Raw genomic sequence first — 24,419 nt, 5'->3', positions numbered from 1 at the left:
AAATGTATCAATTACACTGATGATACAGACAAAAAAATCCCATTCTGCAATGACTTTTTCCCACCTCAGAAATACCCTGTACAGGTTAAAGATGCAGAGGTTTGAAACCTAATTTTGCCTCTGACTATTCCTTGTACATCTGAATATGGTGCACACTGAAAGAAAAGAAGATTCTATAGTCTGTGTTTCACAGGCATCCGTCATTATGGGGTGTAAAGTTTCAAAGATCATTTTTCAATAATTAAACCTTTTGTTTAAACTCTTTGTCTTCTTGTGCATTTAGAAAAAGCTAGTACATCATTAAGATAGAATTTTGTATTGTTGTTTTAGTACTTTTCATAAGATATTAAAGACTGTCAAACAGTCAATTTTATCAGTAATTGTCTTTTATTTAGGATGTGAATGTGGAAATGGGGTGATGTATATGTGCTAGTTTTGATATGTGAAACTGTAGGTCTTAAGCAGCCAGCACCATCTGTATGAATAGATAGATGAACTTGAAACCAATAAAAATTTTTAGTAAGCCTGTGGATTTGTTTTAAAATTTACAGAATTTTGTTACGTTTTCAAAGCCCTAGAAAATATTTATCTGAAAATGTTTCAAAAGTCAGGACTGTAGTTCAGGCCTACTTAACATGCCTTATTTCACAGATGACTTCAGAACAATCTGCTTCTTGTGAGTTGTTCAAATACACTTGGTCTGCCTTTCTGAAGCAAGCACAGGTTTAACCAAGGCTTGCTTGCCATAACCCAGCATCAGTCTTTAAAGCAAGCGTTCATATTGCAGTGTGACGCCTAACAGTCAGACTGAAGATGAAGCTTTCAAGTAAAATTTCTTTGTGGACAGAGACTATGCAAAACTTTGCCCAAACACCGAAACTGCTGAAGGAGTACGAGGGATTGAATTTGCACCATCCATCCAGCGCTGGTCAGCCATTGCTTCTTCATTGCAACAGCTCTGGAAACAAAATTTGAATATCAAATGGGAGATTGACAAGAAAAAGTAAATCTCTCATTTAAAAGTTATTAATATCAAAACAACTTTGACTTGCAAATACGGACTAGCACATCTAATAAAGAGATTGGTTAGTGACCATCTAGTTAAATATTCCCATCCTAAGCATGCTTTAAATTTGCATATCGAAGCTTTTCGCGCTTGGATGTAGAGCACCATATTCTATTCGTACTTATTTAGAAGTTTTTGTAAATTCAGCATCAAAACTCTCCATATTTTTCTTTCTTCTTTCCTCTCCTTTTTGCTCTGTTTTTTTTTCTTCTAGCAGTACTAGATAAAGAGGTATTTTCTGTATATTTAGAAAGACATACTAGAATAGTAGGAATGTATGACAGGTGATTAGAAGCAGCTTGTTCGTGGAGGCATTTTTTGTTGGCAGTGGTGTTTATAGTTTTTTCTTCTGCCAAGTCTACCTGTTCGGCAGCAGGATTATTCAGACAAACCACAGATTATGTGGACATGGATGTTACAGCTACTGCTGTGGGATCCCTTTTTTTTTTTTTTCAGGTGACAAGTTATTCTGTTTGACAAGACAAGAAGTATGTGAAACTTGCACAAGGGTCACATTCTTCATTGATCATAAAAGAAGGGATCTTTACTCCTTTTTTTTTTCCTCTGTGTGTGTAACTACATAACTTCCTTTCTTCAACGTTGAAGGAGCACTTACTAGAAGTGAGAAGAACTAGCTCTCTGTTATTTTCCTAGTTGCCTTTTTCATGTTAAAATTTAAATTATATGTAAGTTAAGGTACAGATGTGTTTGTTCGGAATTGCATTAATAAGAACTGTATTTTTTTCGAGGTGTAGAAATCTTGTCAATGGAGGGAAAATAAGGTGTGTGGATATAGATAAAGGCCTTTTCTGTTTATTTCTGGAAAAAAAGAAAGCTACAGAATGTTAGTTTGTTGGGCGTTATGTGCAGCATTCTATGCTCCCATTTCACTGAGTACAAAACAAGAGTTTTCATGAAAAATTCTAAGTCTACAACATACTGTAACACAGGCTCAGTAGGCCCTATGTAGGAACCAGTCTGTAGTTCTACTGTTTTGATTGACCTGTTGTCGGATTTGAAATGCCATGTGCTTTCAAATAATTCAAGGACGGAAAGTGAGCATACTGGACTCTGATTGTGTTAAAATGGGTCTCATAGCTGTTCAGCTTTAACATTTTTAGTTGAATTCTGCAGTTGTAAATTGTTTTTCCAAGGATTGTTTCTGTTTTTATGAAATAATTTGTTTTGTCTGAAGTCAGAGGTTCACATCTCAGTTTGTAAGCAGGTAATGGTCAAGAGAAAGAGGGATTCAACAGGGCTTTTTTCCAGTATAATGACATGTTTCATTTTCTTCATTTAACCAGCACTTTTGATCCTTCTTGCTTTGACAGCAAAGAGCTCATAATGCAGAATGGTATTTCTGAGGGAGTACTGTAGAACAACAGAACGGAAATGCATATATTTTAACTGAAGCACTAACTGCGCTTCTGACCCAGGAAAACCACAACCCAAAATTTCCTGGTTACATATTTGCTCATTTCCTCATTCTCAATTTATGAAGGTGGTAATAGGTCCCAGTCACCTCTCTAATTGTGTCTATTTTGCATTACTTCTGAACTGATGAACATTTTAAAAGTTTTAGTTTCATTTTGAGTGTTTCACACATATCGTGAAAGAAGGAGAGTCAGTGCAGCGCTGACCTGATGGAGGTTGTTACTTCAAGTTGCCTGTAGCTTCTTTCTAATATCTTTATGCATTTGTGTAACCAGGAGGAAGATGAAGTTCCTGATGATGAGACTCTGAATCAGATGATTGCTCGACGTGAGGAGGAATTTGATCTCTTCATGGTAAGGAGGATATGATCATAAGTAGAATATATATAGAAGTAGCGTTTTTAACAAAGGTCTTAAGCTTTTGTCATACAAATTTTGGAAAACTTTGTTGGAGGAATAGGCTTTATTTACTTGCACTGTTTATCTGAGATAAGAAGGGTAGTCTACTTAAATACAGAGCTCCTTACATGACAGAAAGACTTCAGAGGTCCTTGCAGACAATATAGTGGGATAGTGCCAATCTGGAGGAAGAGTCTGGCCTGATCTGAGAAGTTTTCATGCAAAACTGATAGTCACAGTTCAGGTTGCTAAATCTACAACATACTTTTATTTTTCAATTGCTTGCCACTTTTGGGCTATGATATCGGCAAAGATAACTACAGGAACTTAACAATATAGTAAATTAGTAGACTGACAAGGCTGTTTTCTTTGTGAGTTAACTGGGATTTGCTGATGGTTTTGCCAAGCTGCATGTCTGCTGGTACAACAGATTGAACAGCTACCAAAGTAGAGCTAGTGACAGTGATTCAAATGCAAGCAACTCATTTTTATTAGTACTTCCTTTTTTGTCAGTTCTGCTACTATACTGATGGAATAATTACTAAAATGCCAGTTTAGGCATGGCTCTTGACTTTTAGTGTGTGTACAATGTGAGGATTGCTGAAGGACCTTTAGGAGTCACTGACACAGCAACAGGAGAATACTTAAGTACTGAAGGTAAAGCACTATCCCTTCTCATTCTACAGAGACTGTTTTGTTCTGCAAGGTGGAACAAGGCAAACACTTACATGTGCATGAATGAAGGTGTATCAGGTGGTATCCACAGTAACAACCATTGGCAGGACCACAGGTTTTTAGTCCTTCACCATCTTCTGCTCAAGGATTCATCTGTGAAACTTCACTGTTACACGAGTGTGCAGGGGCTCTTTTTACATAAGTGACAGTTGTTCAGGTGCACAGTTGGCAAAGGCTGTATTCCCCCACATGGCTGTGCCTTTTGTCGCTGCTTACTTGTCAGTTTAGTCCTTTTGCATTAAGTATCATTGAATGTTATCTCAGAGGAACTGAAATCCCTAAAACTAGTCTGCGTGGAAAATGAGTGCTTACAGACACCTGTCTTTTTAAAATTTCCTTCAGTGATGCAGGTGTGAGGAGATATATATGACAGAAACAAAGAGGTGGCTATTTGATACAAATTTCAAAAGGAATAATTTCAGCCAAATTGTTGGCTGAAAGTACCCTGAATTCTGTGAAAGCTGCTGGAAAAAGCTTTTCGGTAGTTCTTGTTCAGACCCAGAAGGAAAGAACTAATCCATGGATTGAAAGTAGCTGATGAATTTATGTCTGTCTGGAGGAAATTTCTACAACTTCCATCTTTTTAGATTAAGTTTGAAGGCTATTAACAGCCATTCAGTAAAACAGTTGAGGTGCCTAGAATGAAGACAGTGTTAGCACTGTGTAGGCTGAATTTATGTTTTTCATATAATTTACATAAAAGTTTGTAAGGGAGAGTAAAGAGTTGGTAGTAGGTAATAAAAGTTTGAAGATGCAAAGCTAACATGCTTTGAAAGCCAGGGGTTTGAAAATACTTGAGACAGAAACAGTGAAGTTAAATATTAATGGCTAAGAAATAATTTTAATTGTTAATAAAGAATATTTTTTTTTCATTTTAGTAAACTGTTTAATTATAAAAGAAAAATCTGAAAAACAAGTTTGGCAGTCAGGGTTGTTTGTCTTCTTTTTATCAATATTTTAGGTCTTGCTTAGTCAGATAAAGAGAACAAAGATACGTTTGTATTGTCCTTACCTCAGTGATACCTGTGCCACCTTATTCTCTCTGTTAAGGTTGTGCAGATGTAATCAGAATTCAGCAAACTGCAATATCCAAGAAAAATGTGTTTTGATTTGTTCATTTAACTAGGCTTAGATGTGTAAAAGCAGGTATTGTGCTATTTAAAGCCAGCAGTTCCAAAACAATAGGCAAGAGAGCAGATCAGTTCCTTGAAAACCTGTTCTGTGGTCACTTTTCAGCTTATAAGTATTCTTTGGCATAGATTCTGAGATGTAGCTGTAGAGCTAAGTACACTGTTCAGAAAGAGGATGTGTACAACTGGACTTGGTTCTCTTGACTGTTAGAGGGTCCACATGTATAACAATAGGTAAAAACTCTAGATAGCCTCAGACCTCACACTGACCTTCCTTTTGCATTCATTGCAAATGATGGCACTTCATCACATAGTAAAAAAAGTTTAGAAAATATTCAGAAAAAAGTCAGTGTTTCAGTGTGATCTGTACAACTCGTAATTTATCAACAAGTGTTACTCTTCCTGGAAAAAAACTGTTATTTTTAACATTATATTTACTTTAATCAAGACTCCTGATGTAAAAACTGCTTTTGAAGTGGAAGAGTGGCCTTTCAAGGGAGGCCTCTCACCAAAATGGGTGCCAGTACTGTAGTTGTGCTAATACAGTTTATCTCCTTGAATCCAAAATGGCAATACAGGAGCAGCTGAATGTATAAATTTTTGGGTTTACACTGTGTGGCTTGGGTGTTTTTTTAAGAACTATTTTAGTTACAATTTGGAAAGTTTAACATAGTCATTTGCAGTTTACAGAACAGCAGTGCTCTTTGTATTTTCTAAACTGGAAGTTTTAGGCCTTGAGTGTGCCAACACTTTAAGTTCTTCACTTACGTGTAATCATTTGTAACATAGGACTCTTTTATTTCCAGCATTTAGGCCACATTGAGGGAAGTGTAAATACAATTACTTTGTTAGTTACAATAAAATAAGGTAAATCTGGTTTGGAAATCCATGTTTTGATGAGACATAGGAAGATAGGACCAGAGGTTTCCCAGGGGTAAAAGTGGTTTGAGTACTATCCTAAGAAAAAACAAATGGCTGTTTCTCTCTCTTACATCTCAGATTAACTGAAAGTGTCTTTAATTTTCCTTCCCAAGTGCTTTTGTTTCAGAAGACAGCTATTTAAATATACTACCTTAGTGTTCACTCTGTATCTTAGAGATAGAAATGTGGTCATCAGGGAAAAAGATGAAGTTTCAGCATTCACTTCATATACTTAATCTTGGCAACTTGCTGGTTGCCAAGTTAGCAATAAACCACGCCACATGTCTGGCTTGAATGAGACATCTTTTGAAATTAATTCAGATTGAATGCGATGTTCTTTAGAAGGTGAACTGTGGAATCCTGCTATAAAAAACTAAAGGCTATACAGCCCATTGATCGTTGTCTGAGGTAATGAAGGATGGAGAATACCCATGTGTATTTATAATTGCTTCTTGAATGTAGTTGGACCAGCAGTGTGAAGACACACACCTTGCGTTCTGCTTTTCATGGAGTTTAGAAATCAGGTAGGGCACCAGACAAGATGATGAAGCCCACTTGTAAGACACTCTGCCTGAGGTAGTATTTTGTGAATGCTTGTATTTGAGAAGTACCAAGATGAGAGAAGATTCAACACATTCAGCAGTGCCATCATTAAGCCTCAGTTAGTAAATCTGTCTGCATTTCAGTTGCCCCTATAGATAGGTAGTACCTCTGAATTTATGCATGTCTCTGTCTTGGCTAGGGGTGTGAAAGGGTGGTATGTCTAGTTGGTATCCTGTAAAAGTGCAGCATCGTGCACACAAGGGACGGGTTTGCGCATAATTGAGAATGCTTTTTACAAATGTTTACTGGCCAAAGCAATAGCCTGTTCTGATGCTACAGCCAATTCTGGTGCTAGTCTATTTATGTTAGTTTTTCAAATATGAAAATTAAATGCTTGGTGGTCACCGGTTTGTTTTCTCTGCTTAGCGACTGATTACTGAGTGTTTAAGTACTGTATGACTCTTCAAAAGCCATATTTGAAAAGGCTATTGATATTACCTGTTTCGCGCTACTTCAAAAAATGTAAATGAGATTCACAGTACCATAGCAGTCTAGGTCAGCGTATAGTCAATAGAGAGAGGTGGATGCTTCCCCGGGAGGATTATAAAGCAGCTCACTGATGAGTCTACAGTAGGTTATGGTAATGTATCCTGAGTATCTGTATTTGTTTTCTGAGGTCATGGTTCGCCACACTTGAAATTAATTTATGTGATTATTTCAATTTCAGCTTAAAGTTTTAACATTACCATCTAATATTCTTTGCTTAATCTTATCTGATATTTTTGTATGTGTTTTTTGATTTTTGCCTAGTACAGCAGTAAGATCAGGAAAAACTGAGTGGTTTAAGCATGTTGGCCTTCTGGTACTGTGTAGGCAAGCTTTTCTCCGAATTTCTTAATTCTCTCTCTTGATTACTTTTTTCTAACACTAGCTTTTAAATTTTCTTCTGCTGCTATTCAGGCTCACAAAACGAGTGTGTTTTCAGTTATTCTTTTTAGTTACATAATAACACCTTATGGGGATATTGTCAAGGAATGATCAGTATTTGCAGATCACATTTGTGAATAGGAAGAAACTATAAAATCTGTACAAAAGGAGGAGTGTTGTTTAATTAACAGTGTTCTTGTGATCTGTTTTGTATCACTCAGCTGCTGTGTTGTCTCAGTTACTTGAGTAGAAACTAGTTATGGAGTACTGAACTTGACTGAAAATCAACCATCAAGTGTCGCTTCTTCTTTATATAGTTGCATTTTAGAAGTATTTAGAAGTATCATGGAAGGGAAATACCTGTGAAAGACTCGGTTTAAAGTTTCACGTATCATTAAATAGCCAAGAATTTCCATGGTTCATTTCATATTTGCCCTTAAAACTGTTTTATCCTTTCACAACTGCCATTGCAGCGCATGGACATGGATCGTCGCAGGGAGGATGCCAGAAACCCCAAGCGTAAGCCCCGCTTGATGGAGGAAGATGAATTACCATCCTGGATTATTAAGGATGATGCTGAAGTTGAAAGGCTTACATGTGAAGAAGAAGAAGAGAAAATATTTGGAAGAGGATCCCGTCAACGCAGGGATGTGGACTACAGTGATGCTCTCACAGAGAAACAATGGCTGCGGGTAGGTTGTCCATTTTTTTTTTTTCTTTTTCTTTACAGTCGAAATTTATTCATTTGTGGTGGGTTTTTTTCTTTTTGAAGACAGCAGAGTTGCACTAGGCAGAGTACAATGTAGTAGTTAAGGCCTAAATGTCCTTATTATCTAGCTTTTGCTGCTGTGTTGAGGGCATAAGTAAGTCTTAAGCTGCACTGCTGAAACTTAAAATGCTGAATCAGAACTATGATAGCTTTCTATTGCAACTATTATATTGCCATGGATCTTGACGTATTTCTTAGGCTTTTAGACACTTTCATAAGTGTCATCTTTAAGACATATGAAGAATTATTTTACAGTGGAGAAGACCAGTGATCAGTGTTCATTACAGCTTTGTGTGTTGCAGAAGCTTGATTTTATTTTTTTTTTTAAATACCTGAATTTAACCCCTTTAAGAATTTGGAAATTTTCCCAGAAGTCATCTTTCTCTCGTACTGTTTCATTTCCAAGTCTTGAGCATTTTTTGGCTCCACTGAGATCAAAACCCTTGATAAATGATAGAATAATTAGGACCTGAAAGTAAAGATTCTAAACTTAACTCACACCAAATTTTTGTTTTTGTTGTACCTGAGGATTCTTGCTGTTCTTCTGCAAAATCCACATATAATGAATTCTATGATTTACAAAACATCAAATGTTTGATTTGCAGCACTACAAACCAAACTACATGGTTTGACAGAGTAAGTTTTGTAGTAGAATACTTACAGACTTAATGCCAACATGAATATACATTCATACATGCATGTACATGTGTATAATTTGCTAAAGATAAGTAGAAATCTTACTGGCTTCAGTTACAAACATGTTTGTGCATTGTGCTAAGAGCTAATCCAGAGTCTGCTGCTGGGTGTAAAGCTTAGGGGAGCAAAGGCTTGAATTATACATCAGCTGTAAATCTAAGGAAGTTTATGAAACTACAGGAGTTTGATACTTGACATTTTCAAGTAGCCAGTGGAGAAGAAAGACCTAGAAACATAAACTCCCATCTGGATTCTCGAACATTTACCCTTTCCTCCAGTGGAAGTACTTGCAGTATGGTGTACATTCTACTTAAAGTCATTTTAAGCTAATTATTTTTAATGATGGAATATTCTGGATATGGCAACATAGAAGTTCGCTTCAGCTTGCGCATTTTATGTCTTGAGTTCGCTCTGGTATTTTTGTTAACCACTTTACTGTCAGATGGCAGCCCTGAAAAAATAATCTAATCCATCTTCCTACTTGGAGCAGAATCAGCCAGTGTTGTGTCATTTGTAGTAGATGTTCATCTGATCTGTTCTTCGAGGCCTTCCCTAGCACTGAATTTAGAAGTCCACAGGGAAATGCATTTAACTGCTTGGCTTTCCCTTATGTTTTATCTGAATTTTCTTGTTGGATTTTAAGCCAATTACATCTTCTTCTTATCACTGTGGTCATGCAGACAGGCTGCTCCCTTTCTCTTTTAACATTTTTTTATGTCATAGAAGAGTTGTTTCCCTGTTCAGTCAATTTGTAAGGTTAACAACCACTGCTCATTCAGTCTTTTCCCATAGTTCCTGTTTTCTAGATCTCTTGATTTTTTTTCACTGATTTCCCCTATCTGTGTTTCTCCTATGTACAATGGATGTCTTTCTGCAAGTTTGGTCAAAAGCTAGACATCAAAATTCGAGGTGGAGCCTCATTTGAATAAGGAGGAGGAGTTCTTTGCATAACTCCTCGGGTACTTACACTCCACGATCCAGTATTTCATTTTCCTAACAGTAAAGGTATTGGCTCCTGTTGAATTTTTGATCCAGTGTAAGCTCTTAATCCTTTTTTGTGCATCTACTTCCTAGCCAATTTTTCAGAATCATGTTTTGTGTAGTCAATCTTTCCTTCCTAGGAAGAGGATTTAGCATATGCCTGTGTTGAATGATATCCAAGTTTTCTTCACCCAAATTATTCCGAATTTTAAGTCCATCCTCAGGTGAACTGTTGGTCAGCTTGGTGTTCTTTAGACATTTGGCAGGCATACTTTCTATTCTGTCTTCCTAAAGACACTAAAAGCACTGAAAAGCACTGGATCATTTGATAAAGAGCCATTAAGGACTATTCTGAAAATAATTTCTTACCAGTTCTCTGTTTACTGGATAGTAATTGTTTTCATTGTTTGCTTCGGAGATGGTTGTGTGAGGCCAGGTCAGAAACCTTGCTGGTCAAGATGGTACGTATACTACCCCTTTTTCAAAGTGGCTTGTTATTCTTTTGAGAAAAATTAGTGTCCATCCTCCTTAACAACTCCTATTGAGTTGTTAAGCTGTTCTCAAATTAATTAAATTAAAGCTAAGTCAGATTGCTTCACAGTACATAGCAGTCACTACTGTGACTCTATTGTATACATATTTTAACTTATGCTTTCAGGTGGACTTGAGAGTGTGTTGAAACAAAGCGTAGGAACTACTAATACTATTTACACTCTTAATTCAGAGGAATAATATTTATAATGTAACACTGCTTACACAGGTTCAGGATAAAAATTCCGCTCCATTGGATGGATACTGAAATCTAAGTCAAGTTTGCTGGGTTTTTTCATTATCTTATTTTCCGCGTGTGTGTATGTGAAATAGAGTTCTTTGTCACACCCACTGGCCTCCCACCACCATCACTTTTACGTGTTCTTTAAGAATGTAAGTGCTTTTCAGTAATGACATCTCTGGAAGATTGAAGAAAAAGCAATAATAATCTTGCACAACATTTTCAAAGGAATCTTTAACTATATAAACGTAGAAAATTGTGGTAGATAGCTTATAAGCATTTTTATCTTGTGGCTTTGTCACTTTAACTTGTAAGGTAACAGTATTATGCATATTGCATGAAAACTTTGAATTAATCATTTCATGTTAACTTGGATGCAGTGAACTGCTTCTATCAGTAAAACTGGAAAAAATAGAAAAGCCAGTAAGTTCTGAATTAGCAATGGTAGTTTAATTCATAAGACACCCTTTTACCCTTGTTTTGTTTCATGCCACTCTCTAAAGGTAACTATAGATACTTCTGTTTTTATTGCAGTTTTACAGAAGAATGACATTTATTTACCAGCAGCAAGGGATGCCTCTCATTTTATCTCTTGCTGTGACTGCTGTTATAGCTTTATAGTTATCTTCTCATGGGGTTTTCTGGAATAAAACTTTGCATTTCTGACTAATAATGTTGTTTCATAATATGAATATTCAGTCCTCAGCTGTCTCATTTTCTTTATGTGTCTCGGGGAAGTTGACTGGATGTCTTGTTTTCCATGGAGTTTTGACTCAATCAGCAGCCGCAACTTGGACAGTGGAGATCAGCTACCTGCTCCTTTTCAGTTAGACCCTGACCCCTCTGCTGATACACCCAACTGGAGTCTAGTTAAGTTAATGGCAGATCCCCAAAGGATCTGCTGTGTACCTCGAGGTTGGTATGCATGCGTGCATACTGACAAAGTCTGTCAGTTCCCTCCTTGTTAGGAGGTCAGGTACCTCAGTTTGGAAGCAGGAGGCAAAGTTATTGCAGAACCCAAACCTATGGACATATGCGGTGTTTAGTTAGATTGTGCTGCTGGCTGTAATTCAATACTAACCAGCCTCCCAGGGAAGCTGTAAGACACAAACGGGCTTCATCACTAGCTGTCGCTGCAGCCTGCAGTTCTGTAACTGTTGGCATGACAACCATATTTCCTAAAAAAAAAAAACAGGAAGGAGGACTTTGCTTCCTGATCCTATGAAGCATTTATATTCTGGAAGTATTTCATGCTCTAGTGGATTCTATCCCTGCATCACTTCTAACAGGACTGCAAAATACTTCACTGGATCCCACGGCAGATTATTTTCTAGAGGGGTCATCTACTCAGGACTGCATTGCTAAAGGCAGGCTTCAAGAATCAGAGGATTTGTTTGAGTTTGTTTCAGACTGAACTTCTCAAAAATTCCTCCACCTATCCTTAGGTGTGGCGTAAGCCTTAGGCAGTTAGCTTCCTGAGTCATCTTGAAGTACTCTGCTTGATGAGTGGAATGATGTATTTCCTTACTCTAGTGGAATTTTAACTTTAAAAAAGGAAAATCCTACAAAAGTTTTCCAGTAATCATAACCTGTAATTTCATCCTCTAGTCTGAAATTGTCAAGTTTAAAGATTATGGTTTAATGGATATCCATGACATAGTCTTTTCAGTTGCAGCTGAGAAGGTAATAAAGTATTTTTAGCTGGATTTCAAACTCAGAACCATAGGACTCTGTCACTACTTAGAGCCTTGTTTTGTTTTTCATATATGCACTTACACTGTACTACACATTATTCTGTTGAGAAACGTCACTTCCTCTTAAACCTCATTGTCTTTCCAGGAATCTTCATTGTATTCTTAAGTTAGCCTTCGCTTAGGTAATAGTTTTTGCTTGTCAGACTGTGATTTGCATTGCAACTTATCCCAGAAGACCAAAAAACCCTTCCAGACAGATAGTGTTTGTGATAGATTTTTAGTTTTAGGCTGTGATGCGCATATTCATAGAACCATAGAAATGTAGAATAGTTTGGGTTGGAAGGGACCTTTAAAGGTCATCATCATGAGCAGGGTCATCTTCAACTAGATGAGGTTGCTCAAAGCCCCATCCAGCCTAACCTTGAATGTTTCCAGGGATGGGATATCTACCACCTCTTTGGGCAACCTCTTCCAGTGTTTCACCACCCTCATCATAAAAAAATTTCTTCCTTACATGTAGTCTAAATCTGCCCTCTTTAGTTTAAGGCCATTACACCTTCTTCTGTATTAAAGGGTCAAGCTCTACTGTAAGTTCTGCCATACTCTGATAACTGCAGCTTTAGAAGCATCCTGAAAACATGGAATTCACTGCATCACTGATAGAAGTTAGCCTCACAAAATGTTGTTTTGGTATAAAATACGTAAAAGATACATTTAAGTTAGCTTTTCTCAGCAAGTTGTCCAAAGTTTGACTTAGTTTCATTTCATGCTGTCTTCCTCAAAATTCTGCAAAGTTCTTAAAAAAAAACTGTACTGGAATTGTGTTAAAGGGTTACCTCCTAGTGTTTATTCTTCAAACATGCATGAAAGTGACAGTTTAAGCTTTGTATTATGAGCTTCTCGTGTTGCATCATTAAGAAAGGTAGTGTTTCACGGCATGCATAAAACTTATGCTCATCTGTGAAATAAGAGGCTTTTGCTAATCTGTTCATCTGTTGATCAAAAAGAGTAAAGACTTTTAATATTTTTCTGAGCAGTTAGAAGGCATCACTGGTTATCTGTTCACTTGAGAACCAAATAATTAACTTATTCTAGAGGTTTGGCTCAAAATGGGTGATTTCACACTGGAAATCTGCTAATCATTCCTTAGTGTTATAGTCCTCAGCTGTGTTGTTTCCATAGTAGAAGAAAAGGCGTCTTGTTTTTTATAGGAAACTTTGTACTAGGATATGGTATCCTACTGTCAGATGTGTTGAACAATGAGAGTTGGTTCCTGTGTACTTATCTTTATGCAGTGCTTAGAATTGTCAAATTTATTCTTACCATGGAAAAGATAATCTGTCACTGCAAATGTTATCAAGCTTCGCTGGAAGCAAACATGGTCCCAGAAAGACCAAGACTACAGTTTCTTTCCAAAAGACTGATCTGGTAAGGTTATAAGCCTCGTCTTTACACCAGGTATCTTTCTGATTTAATTAGTAGGGTCTAAGAAGAAAATGGGAGGCAATGCTCTTTGAATGAAGAAAGGCTAAGCCCTGGAAAATTTTTTAAAATAAATTTTAAAATAATCCATTCATTCCCATTCTGAAGGATTGAATTTTGAGAATTTTTTTGTAACAAAAAAAAATCAAACATGAGAGGTCTGTCTTTAGTTTTCAGCATTTTAAGCTGCAAAACATTAGCCACACTGACACTTTGCCAGGACATGCGACATTACAAAGTAAAGATTTCCTGCCTTTTTCCACAACTGAAGAATATAGTGTCCGTAAAAAAAGGTAATTATCCATAAAACCAGCCCTATTATTCAAAGAAAAAAACATAAATTAAGATGGTGTGGTACTAAGAAACCAAGGGCCTTTGGCAACGGCAGCAGTATTTTGTGAAAGACAAGGTGAACAGCAGGAAGTACTTGTCTAAAGACTGGGAAGAGAAGCCATCCTACGTAACTGTTTATTAGTGTTTATATGTAACGGTGTTTCTGATTGTTTTCTGTATTCGTGATCTGCCTTGTAAAATAAACAATGCCTTTTCTGACTGAGAGACAGTAAATCCTTAGAATGTTGTAGAATTCCTGTTTTTCCTTGATTTGCGATCTGGTCTTTGTTGTTGAGTATCTTCATGACTTCCTTAGAGCTCCTTTCCTCCTGCTGTGCAACATTTGACTGTGAGCCTGAATGGAATGTGGTTGTTACCAGAAATATTACTAAATTCATAAGTTCTAATCTAATTAATCAACTGTTTTAACAAATCATTAAAAATGGAAGGAAAAAATCTCAGAAGGACAATAGAATGATACATCCCTCCAGTAAAAGTTTTATTTTAGACCAAAGAAGGAAGATCTGTAAGTGAAACCTACAGTACAAACCAAGCCATAACAATTTTGATTTTATTTTCCTTCTAAACTGTGAGATGTCAAGAAAAATGGAAGATCTCCTGTCCGAGGACACAACAGTGTTATGTTAATGACTAAATTCCATGCTAGTTATTTTAAAGGAATTTAAGAAAAAGTGAGAAAAGTAATCTCCCTACCTCCCCATGGCACCCCTCAGAAAAGGTAATTTTCTAGTGCAATTAATTTTCCTTGCCCCCTCTCCGAGGGAAGACAATGCCCTTGGTTCAAGAAAAAAAGTGTAACTGGAGTAACGATTATTTTAGAATACCTTTGTCAGTATACTGTCCTCTCCACTACTGAAATAGGCTTTCCTGAATCAGAATTCTGGATAAGTCAGGGAGAAAATGCTTATAAAAGTAAAAAAGGAGGAAAACCTTCCCCTTCCACTCTTCTTCATTGAAAAAAACAGTCACTAACTGCTCCAGGATCTTGTCTATGCAACAAATATACGCATCTCCGTCATACTGAACAAGATAAAGGGGAAAAAATGAGGCATCTCTGTCATGTTAGATTTTACTTTAAGATGGATTGCTTGTGAACCTGAATCCAGGAAACATGTCTCTTCCATCAGCTGTTTTTCTGTGCTGGTGGAAATTGCATGCAATCTATCATTCACAAGTGGAAATACTGCAGCAGGTACCAAGACAGACTTGTTGGCAGTCAGAGCCCTCTTTCCTAAACAGTACTTTTCTGTGATTAGTGTGAAATAAAATGTTTCCTACTTGAGTTCCTGTCAAAGGTTTTCTCGAATTTCCTGCTCATCCGTTTTACTTCAACAAGCCTTTGGCACCTGCAGTCATCAAAAAAACCCCAGACTTTTTCTGTCCTTATCAAGCTTGTTGAGAGGTTCTTATAATTCTTCACCTTTAGTTTTTGATCTGATTCACTTTTGACAAGGGAGACTTGAAGAAATCAGGACCTTCTGTACAGAAGAAAAAGCATGGCAACTCATGACTTAATAGTGTTTTTTAAATCTTGTAGACAAAAGCCAATGTACAAAAACAAATTGCCATTTTTATGCATCTCAATTATATCAACTGAATATTATCTTCATGTATGCACATTAAATAATTGATAATTTTCCCCAAACAATTTAAAAAGAAGTATATCTAGAAAAATTTGTACCATATTAACTTCAAAAAAATACACACCACGCTTAATCATAGTTATTTCCTGTTTTGTTGTCATTGAGTTATTTGAAGTTACAATTGCAAACTAAAATTAATTTAGCTAAATCAGTCTTGAAGAATAGCTTTGGTCACATTAAGTGTGTTCCTTTACAACTGTGAATCTGTGAAGATTATTGTTTTTTCCCCCATAAATTTACCCGCAGTATTTTCATAAGTGATAGTGTTGCATCTTATTCATTCTGTAAATTTTAATTCCAAAGGTACCTGCAATCATTTCCAACGCCTATGCATTAAGAATGTTTAATCTTTGAAGCATGAATATGGTGTAAGGTTCTGAGCAATCTGAACGAAGTGTGAACTGCACAGGATACCATCAAGTTCAGAACTGCTATTATAACATCCTTTTCAGAATATGCTTGTTTATTATCTGGCAACTTTCATGCACAGTATTTCACAAGTCCGTTGCATATTGTCCTCCAGTCTTCAATGAGAGAGTTTTTCCACTGTGTTTAGAAACAGGCTATTACTCCAAATGGCAAGAGTTGTTCAGCAGGTGACCTGGCTTCCTAAGAAGAAGGTGAGACTAGTTGGGAAAAAAAAGAAACAAACAAACCCTACCACAACAAAACAGTTCAGTGATGAAGAGGTAGATATCAATGGTTTCTGATATCGAATTATTTGGATCTTTTTTTCCCCTCTTTCTGCTGCTTCTAGGTTAGGTTGGCTTAGTCAAGAGGCTGTTAAAGTTAAATCTTGTTATAAAGTACAACTGTATGTCAAATGGGAGGGGTAAATCACACGTCCTTTCGAAAACTGCAAAAGGAAATTAGAGTTAGTTCTGTAGATCTTTAAAGAGCATGGATGAGTAGCTGTATACCACAGAATAGTGATGATGTTTGGTAGTTCCACGTTCAGTGTCTGTTAAGACACTGTGTATTTTCTCAGTGCTGTAATTGGTTAAGCAAAGTATCTGTAGTCAGCATGGTGCAGTTGTTCTTTTTATCACCCAGTGCCTTCCCCCAAATGGAGCACTTTCCTTCTGCTCCCTGAGCAGGCTGTGGAGCCTGGTATCATTGGTAATTACTCTGCTCTTCAGTCTTTCTGTCCCTAAAAGTTATGAAAAGCTTTTAGGTACAAAATCAGTTTGAGTGGTTCCATTTAAAATCATTTGCCTTTTGGGGGAGGGAGGGATGAGACTAATTATTGATTTATAAATTTATGTCCTTGCCAACGTAGTTTGCCATAACTCAGAGCAAGTTTATCAGTGCTGGGTCTGCATGATGCTTTACTTGGTAATTGTCACCTTAAAGATTAAGATAAAGCATTAAGATATTTTACATGAAGATTAAATATTAGGATATTTTAGAATCATAGAATCATAGAATTGCTGAGGTTGGAAGGGACCTTTAAGATCATCAAGTTCAACCATTAACCTGCCCTGACAAAAACCACTTCTAAACCATGTCCCTAAGTGCCCCATCTACCCTTTTTTTAAACACCTCCAGGGAGGTGCCTCCCTGGGCAGCCTATTCCAATGTTTAGTAACCCTTTCAGTGAAAAAATGTTTCCTAATATCCAATCTAAACCTCCCCTGACATAATTTGAACCCGTTTCCTCTTGTCCTATCGCCTGTTACTTGGGAGAAGAGACCAGCCCCCATCTCTCTACAACCCCCTTTCAGGTAGTTGTAGAGGGTGATAAGGTCTCCCCTCAGCCTCCTCTTCTCCAGGCTAAACAACCCCAGCTCCCTCAGTCGTTCCTCATAAGGCTTGTCCTCTAGACCCTTCACCAGCTTTGTAGCCCTTCTCTGGACACACTCCAACACCTCAATGTCCCTCTTGTAGCGAGGGGCCCAAAACTGAACGCAGTACTCGAGGTGGGGCGTCACCAGTGCCAAGTACAGGGGGATGATGACTTCCCTAGTCCGGCTTTTATTTTATCTGATAGGTTTTTCTCAGACCAGAAAGAAAACACTGAAGATAAAAACTTCAATCATATAAGTACTTTTAAATAGGTAGCGCTTTTTTTTTTTAACGTTATGCTCTGTTGTTTTGGCTGAGACCATTTCTCTTTAAAAGTAAGTATGTTCTTGCATGGTTCTATCAGGTCTTTTTGTCATCAGTCTTTAAATCAAAATGCAAGGAAAAACTATTTATAATTTGCATTATTTTTTTCCTTAATGTCTATTTAAGGATAGGCACCTGAAGTTTCTGTGCAAATAATTAAGCAACTATTAATAGTTTTCAAATGCAAAACAGAAAACGATCTTATCTTCTCTCGCTTCTCAAAAAAAAGCAAGTTTCAGTGGTGTGAAGATGCAGACTTTGACTGATGAACGTATAGCTGAAGGACTCTTTCCTTATCTTGTGGAAGTTCAGCATATCTGAGAAGATGATTCATTACAAGTTTATGTGTTTTTTGCAATAATTGCATTTTGCTTATGTTTTTCTAAAAAACAATGCTTTCATTTCTACTTAAGTACTGGATGGAGACTTTTGGAATATTCCTTATATGGAGGAGAATGAGTCAGCAGTGAAAGCAAGGAAGAACTGGATGTCTTCACTAATTCCTTGCCTTTGGCAGATTTTAATCTATACTCTCTTTTACTTTAGTTCCAGCAAAACTGGTCTGTCAAATCTGTTGTGCAATACTATCCAACTAGGAGAGGAAATTCAGTTAAAAAAACCCTTCAACAATCCTTATAATTATCTACAGGTATTTAGTCATTGCGCTGTTGGTAGAATATCTTATGCCCTTTCATGTAATTGTCAAGTATTTTTGTGTTCTTGACAGTCTTTACCTGTAATATACTGACCTCTGTGCTGTAGTCTAGCAAGAAATAAGTAGTTACAATGTAAGGGAACTTGCTCTTGAGAGCTAAGAAATAATTCCAATGTGTGGAAATTTGAAACAGACCCAGGAAACTAAGCAGGAGGACTGGATTTTGAAGAGATTTTTTGGAGATGAACTTCAGGTTGGAAAGTTGAAGTCTTCATCAGTTGTCAGATATAATCTGAGAACAAAAATGTAAAATAAAGAGGGGTAGGATTTCAAAGACAGCAAGAAGGAAAAAATAAAGTAGAATTTATCCACTTGGAATATCAGTATAGGACTTCAAGGATTATGCTGAAGAGACAAATTGTTAGGGGCAGGTAGATCACATTTTAGTGCTTTCAGTGTCTATTATTAGCCTTCTGTGGCGTCTTACTTCTTTCTTCTCTTCCATATTAGTAAATGGGAACTTCATTTTGCAAAGCAGTCATCTGGTGTTCATTACTGCATTACTGATGTGTTTTTTGGTTTTAAGTGATTAACAGCCCTTAAGTTTAGTGCCTCTTGGCCTGTAGTCAGTACAGGCCCAGGTAAGTTACTTGTTGCTCCCAGAAAAGGTCATTCTTTTGGAACCTTTGCTTGATGGAGTTAGTATTTCTGTTCAGGGAGTTGGGAAGCTGACTTTTTTTTCTGTTCACCTATGTTTTATATGCTTTCTATGGAGTTTAATTAGCATGCTAGCAAATCTGTTCACGTGGATAATGTAAGTCACAGTTGTTCTCCTCTAACTTTGGATGTTGGGGAGACACAGGGCATTGATGTCTGAAGGGAAGGGGGCAAGCTATTTTAATGTTCAAGTCATTAAGATAAAATCAGAGAGGGATGCAGGAAGAGATCACATCTTCCATGCCCATTTCCCATTTAATCTGAACATATTTTCATCATTATCAAGTAGATTTGTTACATGTCTCCCTACCACTTTTGTTTTGTGTGTACTGTTTCTTTGACTGTAAATAGTAGCAATAGCTTTCACTATGCCTTAACTTTCGCACAATACTGTAGTTATGTCCAACCATGCCTTACAGTGTTGTCATCTAAATTAGAGACAGGCCATAGGCATTAAAACTAACTTTAATGCTGAGCACGTCTGTTGATGCACTGTGTGATGACACTTGAGTTACCTGATTGCTGTAAAATGAATTTTAAAACTAATACAAGACTAACACAATTATTGACTTGAAGAAGGCATTCATGAAAGAAAACTCAAAGCTGTAGCACTTAGTGCTTATTTGGGTCCGTAATTCTCAATTGAAAGCGTGTTCAGTCATGTTGCTGTGTCATGTTCTCATGAAGTTAAGAATACATCCATAAGGTCCTGCTCTTCAAAAAGAGAAACAAAACGGTTTCCATTTGATATTTACTTTGTTTCTGTGGTGCTCCTGCATCTGTATCCATGTTCACTAAGAATACTTCCACCGCAAAAGAGCTACTTTCCTTTATGAAGAGGAAAATGTAATTGCAGGCAGCAATAGGAAGGCCAGCTGTCTCGGAAGTAACTTTTACTTGCATTCTGAAAAATCCACTTTTGTTTTGCGTTGGATTTTTTAATTTTAGGGTGGGGGCAGGGTCATCTCTTTTTGGAGGAGGGCGGTTTGGTTTCTTTAATCCATGGTCAGTATGTTCTTTCTTAAAATTCTGGTGCCCTGGCAAGCCTGCATGCTTTTAGCTCTTTAGCAAGGAAATTTTTTTGTATACGTGGACCAGGATACAGCAGTGAGGTTCAGAAAAACAGGAAGATTTTGTCAGTACTGTACTTAACATTGGGTCCTCACACTTCCACTGGTATCTCTTGCCTTTCATGAGGCGCCCAATCCTTTGCAAAATTTGGCATTACATTTTCACAGTTTTCTTTCAAAGAATGAAGTCTCCAAACTTAATTGTACTCTTTGGTCCTGTTTCGTTAAGGGAAGGAAAGTGTTAAATTTTTATTTGTGTACTATTTTCCTTGACTCCCTTGCTGTTCATCTCACTAATCCAGAGGCATTTGAGCATGGGAGGTGTCTGTGCTGTCTTGCATTCTCACACAGCCCATCATCTGTCAGGAACTGGAGATTTGTGTCTGGGATTTGTATCATTATCGTACGGGTAAAGGTTTGGAAGGGCGTTCTCTTCAGTGTGGCCCTTCAGCCCTAGAATAGTAAGCTTTTCTAACAAAGAGCTCAGTCAGATGAGTCAGTTTAATAAATATTTTGTTACTCATACACACATGTATGGATCATATGTGTAAACATATGCACAGAGCATTAATATCTGCTGATAATTGATTTATGTGTTATAGTTTTAAGCCATCTTTTGAGGCAGCATAAATCTTACAGGTTTAGCTTTTAATATTACTGTTTATGTACAAAATATAAATTTGCCACTTGAGAACTAATGTTAGGAGTCACAACAACATTTTTGTACTGCTGGCATTGTCACACTGATTTTCAAGTGGTGTCACTAAAGTCTTTAAATTAAGGAAAACTGAGTTTACATTCATGCATGTAAATTTTGAAAGCTGAGTAATCAATTGATACATTACTAGCTAAGTAGACAGTTTTAATATTTGTTTGCACATGTGTAATATGCTAAGATTTAATTTGCTATCTGCTAGTCACTAATTTTACGAGTGGAAGAGTATATGTTATTTTACTTGGGTTTTATTTTTTGTCTTTACTACATTGCTATATATAATATTAAAAAAATCTTTTTACTTTTATAATATCTCCTTGTCCTGATATTTTAATCCAAAATACTAAGTACTCTGAGCAAGAATTTTATGCAGAATTCTAAAATGAGATGTTAGTAAACTCTGTGATGACAGCGCCGTAACTCTGTGATGTTATTTTTTTGGTGGTAGAAAATGTATCAAGCAATCAAAAATATAAAAATACTTTAGTTAAGTGAACACCAGTTTTCTCAAGGACAAAAAAGTGTTACTGAAGTTAACAAAATAAGAACTTGGGTTGTTTTGTTTTTTCAATTTCTTGTAAATCACAATAGATTTTTTTATCAGTTTCAATAACCAAAACCTGATCTGTTCACTGCGGAGCAATAGGAATACATTTTCTGTAATAAATGCATCTTTAAAATGCATGCAGCCTATTTCAGTTTTAAAATCACACGTGAAATTGTCTAATTCTGCTATTATAATTAAAATGCTAACAAGAATCAGTAACTGCCCAGCTAAAAACCTAATTTGGATGCCTGGAATAATAAGGGGAGAAATAGGATAAGTAGTTGTCAATATTAAAGCAGGCTGAAGGAGGAAGGCTTCGGGCCTTGTAGTAGGTAGAATGAAACAGCAGATTTGAGTATCCACAATCCTTTCAGTATTAAATTTTCAGTAAAATAAAATTACTTGTATATGAAAACATAGCCTTTCCCCAGCTCTCTTTTTTTTCCTGATCAGCTGATGAAGAGACTAGCAGCTCGCTGCTTTGCTGGCTTGTTAATTTTATCCCCACTAACTGTGATTTCCGATAGCCGGCCTGCTGATAGTGGTAAGGTAAATATCCTTTTTCATTGCCGTCTTGAAGATTCAGTAGAACTACATCACAGGCATGTGTAGGTGTGTAACACATCAAAAGTCGGTGTTCTCCGTATTTCAATGTACAACTGAGTGCTTAAGGAGAGCAATGACATTAACTGTTGACAGCCTTGCATGCTGTATTTATTATTAGCTTTTCTAGCTTCCAAGATATGCAGAGAAATTTCCTTTTCTTAATCTTTGTTAGCTGCAGTGGATTATAGTGGGTGTCCTGCTTTAGCCAAATGAATATTAATGAATTTGTGTGCAGATTATTTTTTTTTCCTTCTTTTTTCTTCCTAACTCATCAGATCTCAAGCCTCCTTCATAGTGGTTATCTGAATGCTGTGAAAGCATGATGTAAATTGTCTTTTGATTATTAAGGCCTAGTTTCAGACTGTCCCTCAGGATTTGGCGTTTATGTTTGTTCTGTGGATTTGCACATCGGAGGATGCATAGGAAACAGATTTTGGAATCCCAGTAGTGTTTTTAACATGCCAGGTTGTTTTGTGTTGTGCATCAGATTTTGTTCACAAAATGTTTTTCAAGAGGCATTGTACACAATTGAGAAAAATTATGTCTGGGCTGTAATCACTCTTTTTATATTGATTGTTATGCTCACATGATCATAAATATTAGCCGTGTTTGGTGCTGTGGAGAAGTGAAGGTAATTGCCTTATGATTAGAGATCCTTTCAGCTACGAGAAAGGATTGATTAGAATTTGCATGTACTCAAGGCAATATTGAGAGGCAAAAGGGACAAATATCAACATCAGTTATGTTCTGAGAAAGCATTAATCAGAAAGCCTAGTTTTAAGATTTTTTTTCATTTTCTTTATTTTTAATTTCAGTTCTCTTGTGACCCAGTATTTTTATTTCTTTTCTTTTGTTGGCTTTCCCAAATCAATAAAAGTTCAGCTTCTTGCTTTATCACATGGATCTGATAGTCATTGTGTGAACAGGTTCCTGTATTTCCTAGTTTGGTTTTCTGTAGCGATTGTTTTATCCCTCTGCATAGTGCTGCTGGGTCTGGTTAAAAGCATACATCCAGGTAATTGAAACTAGTGTTCATTGTTTGTGACTGTGTGTTTGGGGTTCGTTGGTTGGGTTTTTTTGCATCCCACGTTATGAGCGCTTTTTACAGTAAAACACTGTACTGACAGTGCTTCTGCCTATCTGTTGGTTACTAATCTAGAAGAAAATGATACATTTTAGAGATGGCTTTAATACTTAGGCAATTTGGAAGTTGCTTAAACTATTTGAAAGAGAAGTTGAGTTGTTATTGAGTGAAGTATCTGTGTGTTGTTTGTGTACGCAAAGAATTGTGCGTGATCTGGCTTTGGGAGCGAGGGCAGTTTAGACTGCCCTGTTTGAAAACGTGTGATACCAAAGTCTGTTTTGCATGGAACTACATAAACCAGAACTGCCACTGACTTGAACAAATGAATGTTTGTTGTACACTTACTGACACAGTACCATAGGCCATTGTTGTTTGTAGAACTGTGAGTTGGTCTGGAATTCAAGGTTCAGGTAAATACGCATCTATTTAGATTAGAGTGGAATTCTTAAAACAAATTAATGTTTAGTGTCTCCTTGATTGCCAGTAACTCAATTTCTTGTTGTACTCTTGTTTATAAATAAGCTGAACATTTTGAGCTGAATTGTCTGCATCCTGTGGGGCTGCATTTTTTTTTAAATGCAATCTGTTATTTCCCTTTGCAATATCTCCTTTGTTTAAAAATCATACTTTTTGAATCTATGGTTTTCAGGCAATTGAAGACGGCAATTTGGAAGAAATGGAAGAGGAAGTCCGGCTTAAAAAACGGAAGAGACGAAGAAATGTGGATAAAGATTCTGGGAAGGAGGATGTAGAGAAAGCAAAGAAAAGAAGAGGCAGACCTCCTGCAGAGAAGTTGTCACCCAACCCACCCAAACTGACAAAACAAATGAATGCTATCATTGACACTGTGATAAACTACAAGGATAGGTGAGCTTGGAGGCCCTCTCTCTCTTGCATGTGCTTTTACCCTCTCTATTGAGATCTCTCTGTGTTTTTTAATGGCTTCATTTTTGTTTTCAGTCTTCAGAAGGATTTGCTGACATAGCATTCTGAAAAGTAATTCACTTAGGGCCTGATCCTGTAAGTCTCACTCTTTGTAGAGGATTTTTTAAAGACCCAACTGATAGGAAGCTGTTGAAACACAAATACAAAAAGGAGGCATAGAGCTCCTGTTTAGAAATTAAGTCATTCTACTGAGGAGGTGTACTTAAGAACATTTAGTTTGAGTGGGATTTTTCTTCAGTTTAGTGATGCAGCATATGTTAAGATTAATCTTTTCAAATACATGGCTACAGATTTATTAAGGCAGGTTAAGATGGGTCTCACCATAACCTGAAAGACTGCCCAAAAAATGTAGGGCTCATATCATAAGCATCTGAGCTGCCAAAGGAAAAACTGTAGAAATGCAGAGCATAATATGTTGTCCACAGG

The 24,419-nt window shown here is 36.8% G+C and overlaps 1 protein-coding gene across 5 annotated transcripts in view; it reads left to right on the top strand.

Moving 5' to 3' along the window:
- The window catches only part of SMARCA2 (SWI/SNF related, matrix associated, actin dependent regulator of chromatin, subfamily a, member 2), a 118,060-nt gene that overhangs the window by 75,919 nt on the left and 17,722 nt on the right, over positions 1-24,419 (top strand). For all 5 annotated transcript variants that reach the window (XM_063321264.1, XM_063321265.1, XM_063321266.1 and 2 more), the window contains 3 exons: positions 2,776-2,853; positions 7,628-7,846; positions 23,698-23,915. In XM_063321264.1, coding sequence (XP_063177334.1) covers positions 2,776-2,853; positions 7,628-7,846; positions 23,698-23,915 — 515 coding nt within the window. The remainder of the gene's footprint in view (positions 1-2,775; positions 2,854-7,627; positions 7,847-23,697; positions 23,916-24,419) is intronic.

The sequence above is a fragment of the Chroicocephalus ridibundus genome, chromosome Z (assembly GCF_963924245.1).
Source record: "Chroicocephalus ridibundus chromosome Z, bChrRid1.1, whole genome shotgun sequence".
NCBI classification, from domain to species: domain Eukaryota; kingdom Metazoa; phylum Chordata; class Aves; order Charadriiformes; family Laridae; genus Chroicocephalus; species Chroicocephalus ridibundus.
Note: the sequence above shows the minus strand (reverse complement) of the source record. Positions and strands in the feature narration are given on the sequence as shown.